Source organism: Hypomesus transpacificus, unplaced genomic scaffold, assembly GCF_021917145.1.
Source record: "Hypomesus transpacificus isolate Combined female unplaced genomic scaffold, fHypTra1 scaffold_488, whole genome shotgun sequence".
Lineage (NCBI taxonomy): Eukaryota > Metazoa > Chordata > Actinopteri > Osmeriformes > Osmeridae > Hypomesus > Hypomesus transpacificus.
This window is the reverse complement of record NW_025814003.1, coordinates 1-18,291: the sequence shown is the minus strand read 5'-3', so window position 1 is coordinate 18,291 and position 18,291 is coordinate 1. Positions and strand designations below refer to the sequence as shown.

The 18,291-nt window shown below is 45.7% G+C and overlaps 2 protein-coding genes across 5 annotated transcripts; one reads left to right on the top strand and one right to left on the bottom strand.

The window, feature by feature from the left end:
- Positions 1 to 579: 579 nt before the first annotated feature.
- Positions 580 to 5,307, bottom strand: mffa (mitochondrial fission factor a). Of its 4 annotated transcripts, none has more exons than XM_047017167.1 (8): positions 5,091 to 5,307; positions 4,109 to 4,324; positions 3,654 to 3,826; positions 3,455 to 3,546; positions 2,628 to 2,792; positions 2,060 to 2,116; positions 1,504 to 1,588; positions 580 to 1,400 (listed from the first exon to the last, which is right to left on the bottom strand). In XM_047017167.1, exons 2-8 carry the CDS (start codon positions 4,320 to 4,322, stop codon positions 1,269 to 1,271), a joined length of 918 nt encoding a protein of 305 aa, XP_046873123.1. In that variant the 5' UTR covers positions 4,323 to 4,324; positions 5,091 to 5,307; the 3' UTR covers positions 580 to 1,268. The 4 variants fall into 4 exon arrangements, with proteins under 4 accessions (XP_046873123.1, XP_046873124.1, XP_046873125.1 ...); XM_047017168.1 differs by lacking the exon at positions 5,091 to 5,307 and adding an exon at positions 4,692 to 5,060; XM_047017169.1 differs by lacking the exon at positions 2,628 to 2,792 and having other exon boundaries at positions 5,091 to 5,306.
- A 455-nt stretch (positions 5,308 to 5,762) lies between these two features.
- LOC124465405 (multiple epidermal growth factor-like domains protein 6) lies at positions 5,763 to 18,285 on the top strand. The gene is made up of 7 exons (XM_047017166.1): positions 5,763 to 6,167; positions 6,957 to 7,091; positions 7,598 to 7,707; positions 7,818 to 7,922; positions 16,348 to 16,470; positions 17,438 to 17,560; positions 18,152 to 18,285. Exons 1-7 carry the CDS (start codon positions 6,088 to 6,090, stop codon positions 18,283 to 18,285), a joined length of 810 nt encoding a protein of 269 aa, XP_046873122.1. The 5' UTR covers positions 5,763 to 6,087.
- Positions 18,286 to 18,291: the final 6 nt, after the last annotated feature.

Below are 18,291 nucleotides of genomic sequence, written 5' to 3'. Positions count from 1 at the left end.
GAGGTTGATTATTTTTGTTTTTTACAGAATAACCTACATAATGCTTTTTGTTTACATGTAACATATATCTACAAAATAAATGTACTGTATAGGCATACATACTCCCTTTTCCTTGAAGTATTGTACAGATTTACCATAACTTTTCCCAATATAACTTTGACAGTACCTACCAACTAAAAATAATTTCTTGATTACAGATTCTTTTTCTTCTAAAAATAAATTGACTTCAATTGAAAGTTGCATTCTTTTCATTTTCCCCCAGTGTGACATTATGCTGAATTACTCATCTTGGCCAAGGGGTGCTAATAATTCAGGAGTTGACTTGAAGTTAGGGACTTTTGACAGTGCACCAACCAGCTATCTATTTGATCTATCAGCTTACATTGCTAGATAACCCAAAAGCATCATCACTAATAATCTTTGGTTTGACTCACTGACACTGTAATGCTATATCTCGAACAGTTAGTCACACACTTGCATTGTTTTCCAGGGAACTAAGATTGTTGACTCGTGATAAAACAACAATGTTGGATTGATTAAATACATTTGGCTAAGCATTAACACAACAAAAAACATGTATGCTGCTCTATGTATTTAATAAAATAAAATGTATAATTTTATTATAATGATATGGTAGAATAACATAAACCTGTGGTCATAAAAACCTTTCCAATTAAATCATTAAAAAAACATAAGAATTACATAAAATGCCAGTGGCTTGTTTGATATGGGCCATGCATCTGCTCAAAAACAATACCAACAGAGAATTCTTGACTGCAGCAAACATCTATTAAACATCAGTTAATGTCATAGGTTTTATTTGACAATAGAACATATGTCAAATATATTCACATCTCCCTCCAACTTCCAATAAAAGATAAGCAACACTGAGCCAGTTTGTACTCGTCTTCATTTCCTTGAGTCCCATTATTGGCTGGAGATAATTCTAGCACAATTATTAGAAGCATGAACAACTATTTACAGCTTTCTTTGTATTTGTGACCTCGGAATATGTTCATAGAAAACAGAAATACAAAAATCAATAATACAGAACTGTAAAAAATAAATAAAGAAAAATACAAAAACAGTACATCCATGTATACAGTGAATGAAAAGAATCCCTTTGCACAACACGTCTAATTGTGCACACAGCAGGACAGTACAAGGACTAAGTGCAGAGCGTAGAGTCAGCTAACATTCGACTCAAAAAAACAAAAAACAAAGCAGTGACACGGCCATTCTGAGGCCCTCACTCTCATTTGGCAGCGCTAGCGTCGGAGCCACACCCAGCTGTTTATCAGCCAGAAAGCTACAGTGACCGAGTACATGACCATCTCACGTTTGGCTCGCTCCTTATTCTCCTCCTCTAGGAGCTGGAGCCTCCGGTTCAGCTTGATGATCTGCCGTGGAACAAAACAACCGTTTCATTCGGAGCACATTCCAGTAAAGACTCGCTCCGTGTAAACAGTGGAGGCGTGTCATGGAGACGTGTGAAGTACTGACCTGACGCCGGAGAGTTGCAGCATCGATAACAGCCATGTCGTCAGGGGCTACGTCCAGCGTGGTGTCCAGTACAGACAGTGCCGACCTTTAGCAAGGACAAAACCCATCCCTCTGGTTAGTGGTGTCCTGTCCCAGAACTAATGCTCAGTGCTAATGAGTTGTGAATCATACGATAATTTATCTGCATCCGCACCTCTATTAAGACACAATATACAGCTCTGAAAATAATTGAGACCACTGTACCGTATTCTTTCAGTTTAAAAAAGTTGAGAAAGACAATTTTGAATGAGGAAAAGAAGGGTAAAATTTGTGTAAAACTTCAATTTCTCACTCAAAATAGTCCTTTTCAACGTTTTTTTTTTTTTTTTACGGAAAGAATAAGGTGCAGTGGTGTAATTTTTTCCCTGAGCTGTTATGTGCAAACAATAATAACATGTGCTATTATTAAGTGTGGACAAATTATTTGCTACCAATAACCATGTCATGAAAGAAAAGGAAGCAAAGAAAAGGAGAACCATCCAAGGAAATGTGCCGTCTGAGAGCCAGGGGAGGTTACCTGGAATCATGCAAGAGGTTAGAGGTCGCTCCTGACCCTCCTCTTAGAGACGGTTTGCTGAAGAGGGAGGCAGAACAGGACAGAGAAGAAAACAACAGAGGTATAGCATTACTCAAAGAGTCTGTCGCAACACTCTGAATGTACTCTGCATTCGACTCCTTGCCACATAGCTTTTGGGGCGATTCATAAGACCAATCTAATGACCACTAAGCATCATGTGTGTCCTGTACTGTACTGAGGGCTGGAACATCTTCCCCAGTCTCACACACTAAAATGCCACAGGTAGAATAGTAGACATTTATAACCAATATAGCCTCAGAGAAGCTTCATTTACAAGGGAACAGGCACAGCATGCCTTGTAGTGACCACAGAAAACGTCATCTAAACAATCTTAACGTCCACCGTTAACCATACTCAAGTCAACTTGACTATTTGGACGAAAAACAGTTTCAATGTTTATTTTGGAGCAAAGACTGATTGCAAAAAAGACTTTATATCGCAGCACAGTAAAAAGAATGCGAGTGCTGAGCTAAAATGCCACCAGGAAGGCGTGTCATTGGCCAGTCACCTGTGGTGGGTCTCGTCCAGGACCTCCAGTACCTGGTGGTAAGCCCGGCGCGTGGTGGACTGAAGGAAAGACAGGACGCCACTAGCACTGTAGAGGTCCTGTCCATGCTCAGCCACAGAAGGAGGGGGACAAGCACGGCCAGGTGCTGGGGGGGACTGGGTCACCCTGCCCATCAACATACGCGGCCGAGCCAAGGGAAAAAGGGGAGAGTGAGTGAGTGAGTGAGGGAGGAAAGAGAGAGAAGGGAAAGAGTGTAAAAGGAGTGGTGAGGTAGAAACCATCCTGACTTGACAAACTGCGGAGACAGTCAATAAAGAGTGACTTAGCACGATGGAGTAATGTCAGTGAAAATCACACCATAAAAAGTGCATCACAAAAACCATATGCCCAAGCTCTCAATAGAGAAGTGTATGATAGTTGGAACAAAAGTCTGGATTGGCAAGTAATTGGATCTTGACGACCACAAGTCCATAACAATCCTCGACCATGACAAATGCTCTGAGTAAGAGCACAAAGTAAATCCATAATGTGAACAGTGTAATATTGATAAGGAATCTCCTCCATCCAAAGAGTAAGGATCTTATGGTAAAGCAACCTAAGAGTAATATTTGGCAGGCTAAGAGAAGCACTATTCTCAAAGGCTTGCTTTCACAAATCACCCAAATCACTGCCAAATAAGACGCCACTCTGGGCAACACCAACCAAACAGCTGTCAGAGTGCAGACAACAAGGAGACACAGATGTATAGACAGACAAGCAGAGTGACCCACAGGAGAGACGATGAGGGAGGCAGTTTTACCGCAGTGTGGACCACTTCTGGCACTTACGTGGAATCACTTCTGGCCACCTGACCGTTGTGACGAACAGCAAGGTTCTCACTCGCTGACCTTTCCCTCCGCAACCGCCCCTGGGAGCGCATCTGAGAGAAACGACAGTGTGATGGGGGGGGGGGGGGGGCCGATTCAAAACAATAACCTCTGAGGCCGCCGTGCCGTGCCGTGCCAGCCGTGCCGTGCCCCATCTCACCTCCTCACTGGGCTGAGCTGGGGAAGCACTTTGCTCCATCTCCATGAAGTCCAGGGGCCTCTCGCTGAGCGTGAGGACCCGAGGAGGGGTCTTCAGCGAAAGGCTCTCCAGTGGCGTGGACTGGATTAGGTCCAGGTCTCTGGGCCGGGAGAACTGGGACTCCTCCTGGTCTCCTGCAGAGACAGCGCAGGAACGAGGGGGTCAGGGTCAACGCCTGGTCACAGACGAGGGGGGCTCCAAACCTGTTCCATGGAGGACTGCCTTCCAGGTGGTTTTAGCTTGAACCCCAAGTTGTAACAAACCTGATTCAGCACTTCAAGCTGCTAGATATTAGAAGCAGGTGCGGTGGATTATTGTCGGGGCGAAAACCTCCTGGAAGATAAGCCAGGAACAGGGTTGGAGGCCCCTGCCATAGAAAAAGCAGCACACTTCTGGAGAACTAGCAGTGTAGCTACCTGCCACCACAATCCTCTCTGGGACTTGCATCATAGCGCTGTGGTGACCGTCCTGGTAGCCAGCCTCTGGGTCATCAGACCCGTAGGGACCAACTTTCAGCATCTCTGGGATTCGCATGCGCTGACTGATTCCCTCTGTGTACTCGAGCTCATAGTGGATGCGGTTGATTTCGGCCATCTCTGACGTGGGGGATGGGAACGCTGCTCCGCTCATGTCTGTAACACCCAAAAGAAAAACACGTTAAATTGATCGTCGAGTTGCAGTAACGTCACGAGTTGATTGTGAAAAGACACAGCTAAGCTGCTACTCTTCGGTACTTTCATTATCCCTTGGACTAACTGTTGACACAAAGTAGCTTGTGTAGGACAACAAGGACTTCCTGGACTAATCCAATGAAACAGTGAACGTTGAATTGCAGTTAATGCTAGTTATAGTTACATTTAACTAAAGTTATGCCATTGCTACTGTGACAGGTGATAGCTAGGCTAAGGCCTGACGACTAATCGTTTAATACACGGTATCACATGAATTTGCACATTGTCATTCATTTAGTAACAGCTGCTTAGTATAATGGTTATATACCTTGCACGAGTTCTTCAAGTCACAGTGCAGCTCTTACTGTATTTTACCCAGGCTTTTAAGCAGACGCAGTTAGCTGGTTGCACTAACAGAGTAGGTAGCCTAGCCTAGCTAGTACTAAGGCGTTGATTCGTTGGACAATTATTAAAGACAAAAATAAATTGTATGTCACAAGATATAGTATTGCTATAACAGGACTGATGTAGAATCGGGCTAGTGATATACAATTGAGTAAAAAATCTGAAATTAAGGCAGATTCTAATATGACAGCAACGCTTAGAAGTGCGTCTCGCATGTCCCTGTTAGCAAACAACTGGGCTACCTTAGCTCTTTTGGCTCGTTAGCCAGCCTAGCACTGCTACTAGCTAGTAAGCATCAGTTGACAAATCAGTCTGAGTTTACCTCTTTAGTGTAGACGCTTCTTCAGAGAATAAAAACGAAGAGATTAACCAGACAGTTGGGCGGTTATCTAAATGTATATTACAGCAACCATTGTCATATTTTAATTCCAGTACGCCGGAGAGAGACAATCAAAGGTGATCTTCAGTGGTGCTAGCCACAACCTACGAACTACGGCGGCACTACAGAAAAAAAACTAGTTCCGGTCCGGTCGAGAGTTCGATCTGCAGCACTACCAAAAAAAATTAACGAGTTCCGGTCAAATGTCCGGTCCGGTCAAATGTGTGTGTGTGGGGATGATTCAATTCAATTCAATCTCAGGCCATTTCAGCATGTTCCCCCCCTCTTCTTTTCATGTATCCTGTCTACCTTTAACTGTCTCTGTCCAGTGAAGCTGATAAAAGCCAAAATATCTTTAAAAATAACAAGTATACATTTGGGCAACTAGAAAAAGTAACCTAGGCCTATTGAGCTGATTATTGTGTGGATATGTTGTGTTCAGTTTGATCAGTTAAGATCATTACAACTTTTTTGAGTGAACATTTGAGTTTTCATGCATTTTCTTTCCTGTCTTGACAGTTACAGTAAAATGTAATCTGTTTGGTTTCATTTTGGTTTCATGATATTGGCATTATTAGCCTACGTACTTTAATTCATTACTTAATGTTGCTGTGACACCGTATTTACATTTGTTTATTTGTGTTCATGTTTTCTGAGCTTGAATGCATTGATCTCCTAAAAAACCTGTTGGTGCATTTATCACAATCTCGAGTGTGTTTTACACGTCTAAAAGTTTCAGAGAAGGTTGTTCAGGCAGACGGTAGAAAATGCCTTTCTACCAAGCTTCCAATTGGTTGTGGGCAGTAGTGTAGTGAAGACAAGGACGCTCTCTCTCGGTGTTCATGTGACCGGTCGACTCTGGAATCCTCAGAACATTGTCGCAGGACGAAGTGATACCTTATGGATTAATATACGTATTTTCTGAATAAAAAATTGAATAATGTTGTTCCACATTGTGATTTTGGGTATGATATCATGTGAGACTACGCGCATCGCATCAGCAGAGTTACAAATGGACATGTAAGTGGAAACTGCGGTAATTTACAAAAAATATTGATTTCGAATGAACGTGAATTTTAAACGACTCATCAATGTATTGATTTTTTTCTGTATGGCATACCAGGTTAAAATTTAGCACAAAAAAAGTACTCACGTTTTTACTTTATTACTTAGTACTTTACTTTTATAGGCTATTGTTAGCATATTCCTAATATGGTATTGCAATTTCATCTTATATACGGTTATTTAATGTATTTGATTAATATTTACACTTTCGAGAGCTCCTCTAGGCGTCACCCTTTCCTGACACTTTCCTCTTAAATTGAAATAAGCTTCAGAAGCTGAGGCTTCTGTAAATACATTTGTCATTTTTGCACCTGTGTACTTTGTGAAGTAAGAGTCGTTCAGAACATTAAGGCAGGAGCCCAATACTTGCTGTAAAAAATCCTGAAATTCAAGCCAGATGGTTTGGAGAGTATAAGCCTAACAGATGACTGATTGAATAGCTGTCCAGACAGCTTACCATAAACTGTACATATACACACTGTAGAGTTCCTTATTTAGTTAATGTGGCATCTGCAATTTACATTTGGTCATTTAGCAGACGCTCTTATCCCAAGCGACATTCAGTAAGTACAGGGACATTCCCCCCTGAGGCAAGTAGGGTGAAGTGCCTTGCCCAAGGACACAACGTCATTTTGTACGAACCTGCAACCTTCTGATTAACAGCTCGATTCCCAAACCGCTCAGCCATCTGACCCCCTAAAATGCTATGTTCATCTGAGTGCACTGATCTTTGTGCGTCTGCAGGCCTAATGTGTGCGCCGACCAGGAGATGTCCCTGCTGAGCGCCCGCCAGCCATGTGTCCAAGCCCTCACACGGATGGCCAAGGTTTGGAAGCAAGGATGCACGGGCCATCACTGGTGCCTGGGCCACGAGAGGAGGTGAGACCCTCCAGCTCTCTGTCTGTCTGTTTGTTTGTCTGTCTGTCTGTCTGCCTGTCTTTCTGCCTGTCTGCCTGTCTGCCTGTCTGCCTGTCTGCCTGTCTGTCTGTCTGTCTGTCTGTCTGTCTGCCTGTCTGTCTGTCTGTCTGTCTGTCTGTCTGCCTGTCTGCCTGTCTGCCTGTCTGTCTGTCTGTCTGTCTGTCTGTCTGCCTGTCTGCCTGTCTATCTGTCGGTCTGTCGGTCTGTCTGTCTGTCTGTCTGTCTGTCTGTCTGTCTTTCTGCCTGTCTGTCTCCCTGTCTTTCTGCCTGGCTGCCTGTCTATCTATCTTTCTGCCTGGCTGCCTGTCTGTCTGCCTGTCTGTCTTTCTGCCTGTCTGTCTGTCTGTCTGTCTGTCTGTCTGTCTGTCTGTCTGTCTGCCTCTCTGCCTGTCTGTCTGTCAGGCCATCGCTGCTGTTGTGTGTCTCTCCTGCTAGACATGGCCTCTAACCTGCACGGTCCTCTTCAGGACCGGGTACTACACAGCCTACAGGCAGGTGTACAGCATGGAGCTTCACACCGTGTATCGATGCTGCCCCGGGTGGAGCCAGAGGGGAGAAGAGAGGGGCTGTCTGCACAGTCAGTTCACACAAACCTTTTTCGTCCAGAATCCAACTACCAAGCTGTGTCATGCCCGTGTTCTCCTAGGTGCTGTTGAAGAAACATGTTTCCTCTCCTGCGCTCCGCAGGGGTGTGCGGTGCTGACACCTGCTTCAACGGGGGCAGGTGTGCTGAAAGCGGGGATCAGGTGTGCCTGTGCCCAGAAGGGTTTCAGGGAACACGCTGCCAGTATGGTAAGAAAATAGAGAAAACACACACACAAGGAAACTTGTGACATGTTTTTGTTTTATTTGTCAACAAAATAAGACACAAAGGGAGAAGTAAAAAGGTGTCAAGAAAGACTGACAAGTCATTGGACGAAAAGACAGACCCACAATGTATTTAAGATGAGATCTGAACTAGCTCAACAATTCAAAAGTTCACCCTGTTTCCAAGGGGCCCTAGTTCATGCCAGAAGTCTGTCCTAATCATTAAGTCCAGGCAGTGCTGTTAAAATGTGTAGGGTTTGTAGTGGAGACCTTCTGCTTTCACTTTAAACCCAGTGAACGTGTCTCTCCTGAGCTGGGGCTGGTAGAAGGTGCTCTGTGGGAGGTGTTGGGTAATTAACGCTGCCAAAACTGCACTCTTGGAGAAATTGGCCTCTGGGTCCTTTGAAGCCAAGTGCCAGGGGCGCTCTAGCCAACGTCCTGTGTAGACCTATGTTCTTAAATCCTAATGAGGACAGGGTACTGCTCACTGTTCTAACAACCAACCCAAACTCCTGGACGTGCAACTTCATTCATCACTTCATATTTTCAAGACGCAAGAGCATCCTCACGTGAGCTCAATGTCAGGCCAGCTGATGTGTTTCCTGCTTCCTGCTTCCCCTCTGAGACCCTCTATGGGTGGAATCAAGACGGAAGACAGTCCAGGGTTAGTGCCTTTTGTTGCACTTTCTTTACAAGGTTCACATGAGGGTGTTAGTGTGTGTGTGGGTACGTTTGTGTGGGTGTGTTTGTGTGGGTATCTCTATCCCTTGTTTATTACGTAAGACTAGAGCTAGTTGGGTCAAAAGGTCTTGAAAGTGTGAGCACAGGGAAGGTACTGAGAGTTGACACATAGAACTCTAACGCAAACAAACAGCGGAAACATACAGATAGCATTTTTTTGCATCCTGTGATTTGGTTCCTTCTGTAAACCCTCTCCCCTCAACTCTCCTCTGACATTTTTTCTCACTCTTTCTCCCAGAGTATCATTTGTCCTCCATTCCCATAGCCAGAACCATGACACTGTATCACAGTGGCTCATCTCTCTGCTTTTGGCCAGCTCCCTGTGATCTGTTAAACACGTGCCAAAAGTTCGTTTTTAGGGGTTACTAAGTACAATTCCTTTTTCAAAATATTTGTCTTCAATGTGTTTGAAAATACCCTTATAGGAAGCCGAATGTATGCACTTACATCCATTGTTATTGGATCCTGTCAAAAGGCTGGACTGCAAAACCACAAGAAAACAAAAATAACTAACATTTTGGTGTCAATCGCATGCATGCGTGTTTGAACATGACAGAGATGTCAGATAGATGCCTTTGTGCCTTTATACAGTATCTGCAGCAGATAACTGAACAAAGTAAGGAGGGATATAGCAAGGGAGAGAGGGAAGGGAGAGAGCTGCCCAAAGTATAGATTTATGGGATCTCATGCATGCTCTTGATCCTGGAATGTACATAACATATGTCAGCATGTCATCCCCATGTCATGAACACGCAAGCATGTTTCTCTTTAACTCGAATCCTGCAGCCACAGTGCAGGCAGAACCACCTGAGAACCAGGGGCCTCACGTTGGAAATACATCTGCCTTAGTGGTCCCCAAGGACTGCTGGCCTCTGTCTGTCTCTCTCTCTCTCTCTCTCTCTCTCTCTCTCTCTCTCTCTCTCTCTCTCTCTCTCTCTCTCTCTCTCTCTCTCTCGCTCTCTCTCTCTCTCTCTCTCTCTCTCTCTCTCTCTCTCTCTCTCTCTCTCTCTCTCTCTCTCTCTCTCTCTCTGTCTGTCAGTCTGACCAATGAGTAACATCCAAACAAGACAGGGTTTTACAAAGGATAACCCAGAAACTGCATTACCAGCATGCAACAGTGAGCAGAGTGCTGTGTTACGTAATATACTGAGGCCCTCTAAAACCCAAGTTGTAAGCTAAGCCTGGGGGCTCCTGCTCCTCAGTAGGTGTTAAGCAGGAGGAGGACGGAGAGGGCAGCTCACTGAGAGCAGGCGTATGCTGGGAGCACTGTCACCCGGTAGGAAAGACACAGATGGGGTCAGTTGGCTGGGTGGTTAGGGAATCAGGCTACAAATCTGAAGGTTGCCAACTCGATTCCCAGCCGTGCAAAATGACGTTGTGTCCCTGGGTAAGGCTCTTCACCCTACTTGCCTCGGGGGGAATGTCCATGTACTTATTGTAAGTCTTTCTGGATAAGAGCATCTGCTAAATGTAAATTACACGATGCCGATAGCGACATCTTTCCAGATGTGGTCCTTGTCTCCCTCATCTTCTCATACTCTGGACTTGAACAAAGACACATTTGGTGCTCTAGCTCTAGTTGTGGTGGTTCAGACCGGCTTTGTTGAGGCTGTGTGTTGTGGGCAGAGACCCCTGCTGTGCGTTACTTGGTAACACTGAGACGCAGTTCTCCTCCTCACAGCTGGATTTAGCATGCTTCTAAACAGCTCTGTCTCCGCTAGTTCAAACTGGGATTAGCTCTCTGTCTTGATTTGTTATGCCTGGGATCAGCGCTCTGTCTAAACTTGTTATGCCTTGGGATTCGCTGGTCTGTGGTGAGACAACTTGTTGGTCTGGAACAACTAAAAAAGTATTAAAATGGTAATCTGAGGACCAGTCACATCTGGACTGAGCAAGGAAAGCCTGACTGGTCAGAGTGGTTTAGCATCAAGTCTATTGAAGTGTACATACATGTCAAATTAACACCAACCACAAGTTCTATGAATGAAACATGTAATTAACTGGCAGGAAAAACTAGGCTATTCCTCTGAGGGGAACCAGAATGTATCTTCCACTTTTCAAAACACCTCTGTGAGAAAATGATATTCTATGTCTTTACACTTCTATAATCAGGAGGAGTCAGGGAGTCAGATGGCTGAGCGGTGAGGGAGTCAGACTAGTAATCAGAAGGTCGCCGGATCAATTCCCCGCCAAGCCAAATGACGTTGTGTCCTTGGGCAAGGCACTTCACCCTACTTGCCTCGGGGGGAATGACCCTGTACTTACTTAGAGCGTCTGCTAAATGACTAAATGTATAATGGTTATTCCATGGGATGGCAGTGAAGCTGTTTAATTATGTTGCTTCTAGAAATGAAAGCTTATTTAAAATGTTTACTTGTTTCAGCCTACAGACAATTTCCTGAAGTCATTTGAAATACCTGTCGTCCAGTGTCTTGTATCTTACGCAGCGAACACTGAAAACGAAAGGCCAGACTTTTCAAGTACTCAACATTAGCAATGAAAGATGAATCCTCATAAGCATCATTCAATTACAACTGTAAAAACGTTTAAGCGTTACAGTTGAATAACCTTTTTCAGAAGTCAAGTCTGGTCTGTTTTCTTGACAGTGATGAATGTCTGCCTGTTTAAAAAGGCCACCTTTGGTTTGAGCTCTGGGCTTTTGGGGGGAAATATGGAGGTTGGAACCTTCTGTTAGAACTCAGAAAGCAACAAAGTAACAGCTCGACGTGCGTGGCGTCACAGATGCCACTGTGTTTTACTGACCGACAGGATGTAGAAGCTGCAGACGCTGGAGCCAGGGAAGGTGATGACTCACGCACAGCTGTGTGATCTCTTCCTCAGGATGCTGACCTAACGCTCCACAGCAGTGGCGTAATCCAGCACCAGGCAGCGGACATACCGTCACGTTAACAACCTCGCTCGTCCCTGTGCCCTCCCCTACCCACTCACCTCCACATTTCACAGTGTACCTGTGCATTACACGGACACCACTGCTCCATAGACCTCAGCGCCCGTTCTCAAAGACAGGGTCTTTGGAAAGATACGCACATAGCTTATTTGCTCTTACGATGTGTGTATATATGCCTCAGCAGAGAAAAGGGACAGTGAAAGGGGCACGACAGCACGAGCATCACAGTGGGAACGTCATTCCATGATAGGAGAGGGGACTGTGTGTAACTATGCTGACAGTCTGCTGACAGGAGACTGAAGGTGGACGGCCTTAACTCTCAGAGTATTTAATTGGAGCATGCGGAAGACAGGAAGAGGCTTTACAGGAAGGTAATGACTGCCATGTGGTGAGGGACTCACAAATGTTTCCCCTTTTCTCTCTGTGCATTAACCAGCTCGCTGCTGTGGATTGTGGGTAATCATGACCTGTCAGACAACAGACCCAGCAGCATCTGATGAGATGTTAGAGGAGTGTTTGAAGAATTGCTTCAACCGAGATGTCTTCCATTTTTATCTCTGAAAATGTTTTATTGCATTCTTTAAGGTTTTAGGGTTAATTACAGGTGCCTATATAGTTGCCGTCTTTGAAGCCCGCAATAACATCGCTTGTTAAAAGGATTGTACAAATAACTGATTTGAATTGAAAAAAAAAATCTACCTTCAGTACTCTAAAGTTTCTGACTGTCTATCTCATTAGGCATCAGTCACTGAGCCGCTTCCTGACCCTGTGTGTCATCCAGAGAACTTAGAACATGTACAGTACTGGAGTTCTGTGAATTGGCACACTGAACCTGAAATGGTCTTTCCTGGTGTTCTGGACTCGAGCCGTGGAACCGAAGCTCCTTGGGAGTCGGAGAGGATGGAGTGTCCAGGTGACGGTTCCTCATGAGGATCGTACCCTCCCTGCTCCCAGCTAGATGGTCTGGAGGTCTGCTAAAGAGGCTGCACTGTGCAGAGCCAGGCTGTCTGACACACAGCCCTGAAACTGAACCTGGGTGGTTTCCATAGGAACAGGATCCCTAACTTGGAGCGACTCAAGACTATTGTGATTGGAAGCATTTATGATACAGAGAAAAGTTAGTTAACTTCTGAAAAGTTTTTATTTGTAAGATTTAGGACTTAAGTCTCAAATATTGGTAACACTGTGGAACTACAGAAATCTTACAAAGAAAGTGGCAATACTGGGTAAAGAGTAACTGGGTCACGTTCATTAAATTGATTTAAATTTACATTTAGTCAGACGCTCTTACCCAGAGCGACTTACAGTAAGTACAGGGACATTCCCCCCGAAGCAAGTAGGGTGAAGTGCCCTGCCCAAGGACACAACGTCATTTGGCACGGCGGGGAATCGATCCGGCAACCTTCTGATTACTAGCCCGACTCCCTCACCGCTCAGCCATCTGACTCCACTCATTTAATGGCGGAGGATGGAATTAACATAGTAAATTGTACATTTTCCTCACTTGAAGCACTGGACTAGTTAAAAGAAATATGCTTTCCTTATGAGGCTATCATTTTCCAATCATCATTGATCACTGCTTTAAAGCAAACTGACTGTGGTCTGTCTGAACAGGGTTCTACACATCATATTCTGTTAGTTCTTCTGTTAGTACTAGAACTCTTCCAGATGCTTCTTTGACACATACAGTAATAGAGTGCACAGCATAACAGATTGGTGTGAGAACTCAGTATTGCAGTAAAGTGTAGCCTTTCTCTTAGGTTGAATTTAAAATGTACAGAAATACCAAGCAAGGTCTGGACATCCTGTCTGCTCTGAGTTGTCTGGTATCAGCAACAGCACTGAGAAGGAGCCTGCAGTGGTACAGCTGATTTATGTTGTGCTCTTGCACTTCAAACCAGAGTCTTCTGTGGGGTGGGGGGGGGGGGGGGGGGGGGGGGGGTGCATGGGGGGGGGGGGGTGCATGGGGGGGCTGAGGATCATTCCTGGGGTGGGGGGGGTCACCAGGCAAAGTCAATAACACTTTAATGATGTTAGCAGGGATAATTTCTCTGAGGAACTGAGGACTGTGCAAGCGAGCGGACAGCAGAGCGTTCCACCAGCTGTGCTGTTCCCTCATGACTTGATGGGAAGCCATAATCACCATTCTTCAGATTCTATCAGGGGAGAAACACTTTTCATTCATTATAGATTTATACATTGACTTTCCTGTGATGTGAAAACGTGAATAACTGCATCTAAATTATATAATGGTGTCCCAGAGGTGTAAATGGCCCCTTTACACATCATTAGAAAGTGATGGAATGTATGTATGTGTGTGTGTATGTGTGTATGTATGTATGTGTGTGCGCATGTGTGTGTCCCATAAGATGGTCTCTTCACGTGATATATCAAGTGAGCATTTGCTTGATTAACATTAATCGTGTGATTAGAGTCAGTGGTAGAAATATTGTCTCTGTTGTAACACTACTCAGTATGAAGTTATAGATGAATGTCTAGATGTGGTCCACTTGGTGGTCTTGGACGAGAGTCCAGAATCATTCCACAGAGCAAATGGTTTCAAATGACTGTTTAGACTGTATACTATGCACTGTTTTACAATTTACAATTCAAGAATACTTGATGTTTGACAGAAGAGATATTCTGAGCACAGATTTCCCCTGAGCATGTCTACTTGACTAGACTGACCACATTCTTGCAACTCATTAAGCATTTAACCCAGTCTCACACGCATGGGTTTGACGAACCCAAGACGCCACATCTCTTACATTGACGACTGGAATTGTCACCATCATAGAATCTTAGTGAGCGTCAGACAGAGGTTAAGAACTCTGCATTTCCTGCTTTGGACAATGAATGACTTCCTGCCTCCAGACGGCCACAGCTCTCAAGCCCCCTGTTGGTGCCTCGACCGGCTGAATGAACCTGTCAGCTCTCAAGCCCCCTGTTGGTGCCTCGACCGGCTGAATGAACCTGTCAGCTCTCAGGCTGATTGTTCCTCTCCCGGGCTGTGAGGGGCGGATGATGGAGCGCTGGAGCTCCATACAGAGCTTTTTACAGAGTCCCGTCCCAACGGGATCAAAGTGGGCCTCCCCTGGACAGAGGGGTCACGGGGTCAGAGACCTGCATGACCTTCAAATGAGCTCATGGAGTGGTGAATGCATGCAGGATCAGTCCGAGGGGGACAAGTCACCCCCCCCTACCCCCAAATAAAGAAGAATGTGGTAAACGGCTGAGTGAAAGTGTCTGGATGTTTTTAACAGGTTGAAGAAGTCAGGTCAACCTCGGTTACCTTCTCCCGCACTGGATACTGTCTGGCCTCAGAAACCAAGCGTGGGTGTGGCCTGAGATGAAACCACGGCGACCCATCCTTGCTTTCTGAGGCTATGCGGGAAATGCACCGTAAACTGTCGCTCCTTTGTGTTATTTAGCATTATGTTACAGCAAGCGTGACCTTGAAACACAGCTTGGTTATTTGTTAATATGTGTCTCCTTCTCTTGTGTGCCCTCCTCTGCATCGGTCCTGCTGCCTCATTAGTCCCAGTGACAACATCTCAGGGTGAACCTGTCTCTGGATGTGCTCTGCTGGTGGTAATAATGGAGCTTAATGACCATCAGGGATGGATGTTCTACCCACTGGCCTATCTGATGTACCAAAACAACACGTCCTAAGGGGGAATAAACCTCACCGACACTGACAGACACAGTGTGCTTCTCTGTCTGGATGGTCAGGTGGCTGAGCGATTAGGGAATCGAGCTAGTAATCTGAAGGTTGCTAGTTCGATTCCCGGCCACACCAAATGACGTTGTGTCCTTGGGCAAGGCCCTTCACCCTACTTGCCTCGCGGGAATGTCCCTGTACTTACTGTAAGTCGCTCTGGATAAGAGTGTCTGCTAAATGACTAAATGTAATGGTGAGTAGGAGTGTGTGTGTCGGTGTGATTGGAGTGATGGTGGAGTGTGTGTGTCGGTGTGATTGGAGTGATGTGCACTGACGTTTCTGGGGGGCACATACAGTATTTTTGATGTCTCATGTAGACATACGTATGACCTGCATCACCCGATGGGCGAATGTACCCTAGATTAATATAAGGAGGATATTTGTCCAGCTGTGAGATGGGGGTGGTGTGTGGGGAGAGGGGCAGTGAGTGTGTGAAGCTGAACTTGATTGCTTTGACAGCCATTAGAGACTTGTCACACCCAAGGTCTGTTCTGACACTAGTTCACATATTGTGACGACTTTGTAGCATGTTGTCCCAGTTTGGGTTGAAAGAATGGGAAAATCCTTACATTTAGTCATTTAGCAGACGCTCTTATCATCTTACAGTTTCTGATTTTGCAACAAGTTCAGTGGCAAACTGATTGAATGGCATTGTTGGTTTGGCAGGATTTAGGATTCATCACTTATCCTTAGCAGCAGAAAGAGAACATGGAGGAGGAAGATGGAGCTTTGTAGACACAGAGAGTGTAAACACGCTGAAACATTTTAAACAAAAGGTTAAAAAAAAAAGGTTTCGAAAAACAAGTGTTTAAAAAAAAGTTTGGAGCTGCTTCTTTGTTAGGGAAAGGGAGACATCTAAAAAGCCATGGTAGAAAGTGTCCAGCAGTCAGATCTCAGAGCCTGCCCATATGGTTGAGACACAAGGATCTTGCTACACCAAGGTTTACTGGAACAGAGGCTATAAACGTCATCTCTCACAAAAGATCCATGTTTTTTTGTGACCGTTCAGGATTGAAAGTCTGACTTGACTTTTTCTGCAGATGTCAACGAGTGTACAGCTGAAAACGGAGGCTGTGAAGGATCCTGCTGCAACGTCATCGGCAGCTTCTACTGCAAGTGTCCGGAGGGCAGTCGACTGGGGCCGGACAGCAGGGCCTGCCAGGGTATGGGGGCAATCTGGGGTGTGTGTGTGTGTGTGTGTGGTTGGGGGAGGGGGGGGCAATAAGGTAAAGGTAAGAGTAGAGCAGGCCACCACACAAACAGACAGACCTGGATGGGGGAGCTGACCCTGTCTGAGTGCTGGGGACTCCCTGGAACAGTCTGTCCACCTGAACACATTCACTGTTCACACATCGAACACACATTGACCCCCTCTCATCTTTAACTCTTATTTGAGCTAGTTTGTTAAACCAGAATTTGGGTCTCTGTACAGTGAGACATTGCCACAAGTCCCAAGTAAAGAAGTTACCCCATCCCTACCCCCACCCCCATCCCCTACCTCTACCCCCACCCCCACCCCCACCCCCACCCCTACCCCTACCCCCACCCCCACCAACACCATTTGGAGCAGAGCGAGGAACATGCACAAGGTAGAACATGTGAAATGTGTTCTCCAGATGTGCTGTAAAACCACACGTCTTTGCAGGGGCTCTCAGGTACTTTATCTCATCTGTCTCTCCTCTCCTGAGCGCATGCTGCTGTCTGCCACGTGTGTATCCTCCTGTCCTGCCTCCTCTCCTGCCTCTTCTCCTGCCTCCTGTCCTGCCTCCTGTCCTGCCTCCTCTCCTGCCTCCTGTCCTGCCTCCTGTCCTGCCTCCTGTCCTGCCTCCTCTCCTGCCTCCTGTCCTGCCTCCTTTCCTGCAGTTGCCACGCACACATGACCCACACAGGAAAATAACTCACCTGAACTTCGCTCATGAAGACAGCGTGGGTGTCAGTTACCTGCTGCAGGTGAGAGTGAGAGAGGGAGGAGTTAAGGTTACTTGCTTCAGGTGAGAGTGAGAGAGGGAGGAGTTAAGGTTACCTGCTGCAGGTGAGAATGATCTTCGAATTGAGAAGCAACAAGAAAATCTCAAATGTTGTTGCTAAGAGGGCTTGGTTAACATGAACCAACGTTCATGTTTTGTGCAGACCTGAATGAGTGCGAGGAGATGAATGGAGGTTGCCAGCAGACTTGCGTTAACACCCCTGGGTCATACCACTGTGAGTGCAGCCAGGGCTTCAGGCTGCACTCTGACAGCAGAACCTGTCTGAGTGAGTACACTACATGACATGACATTAAGCTGAATGACTGCAGGGCTGAATAGCTGTCTCTAGAAGTCATCAGTGTGAAGTCTGTTTTATTGGCTCTGTTTCCTCATGTCTGTGTTTGGGGCATCCAGGCGGCAGAGCGCTGACATCATCATTCAGCACAGGAGTAAATCAATGAGTTTAACCAGGATGGATAGACCGTTAGACCAGCTGTACGCACTGGGAAAGCTCAAACATGGACATATTTACAATTTTTTACATTTTCCATAATCCCAGGGTAATTTAAGAGTTCATGAGGTGTGAAAACAGTTTTACACTTCCTGTAGTTCTTCATTATTAAATCCATTTAGATCACACAGACACAGTGGTCAACTGGCAAAATGCAGTTGTCACATGACCAAAGCCACTGGCCAAATGGGAAGAGTTTTTTCCTGGGGACTTACCCAGAAGTCAAGGATCATGTCATTCTTCATTAGAGTGATTCCTCACAGGGAATTGAGTGACCATGAATCCAACAATTCACCCAATGGATGCTAAAAGGAAACAGTGAGCCTCTTGACTCAGTCTGACGTCAGTGTTTACCTGTTGGCCCAGCTGTGACGTCCTGCTCAGTGGAGAACGGCGGCTGTGAACACAGGTGTGTGGACCTGGGGAGCGAGCGCTTCAGGTGCGAGTGTAGAGACAGCTTCCTGCTGCAGCAGGATGGGAAACACTGCCAGGGTGAGTGAGCATGC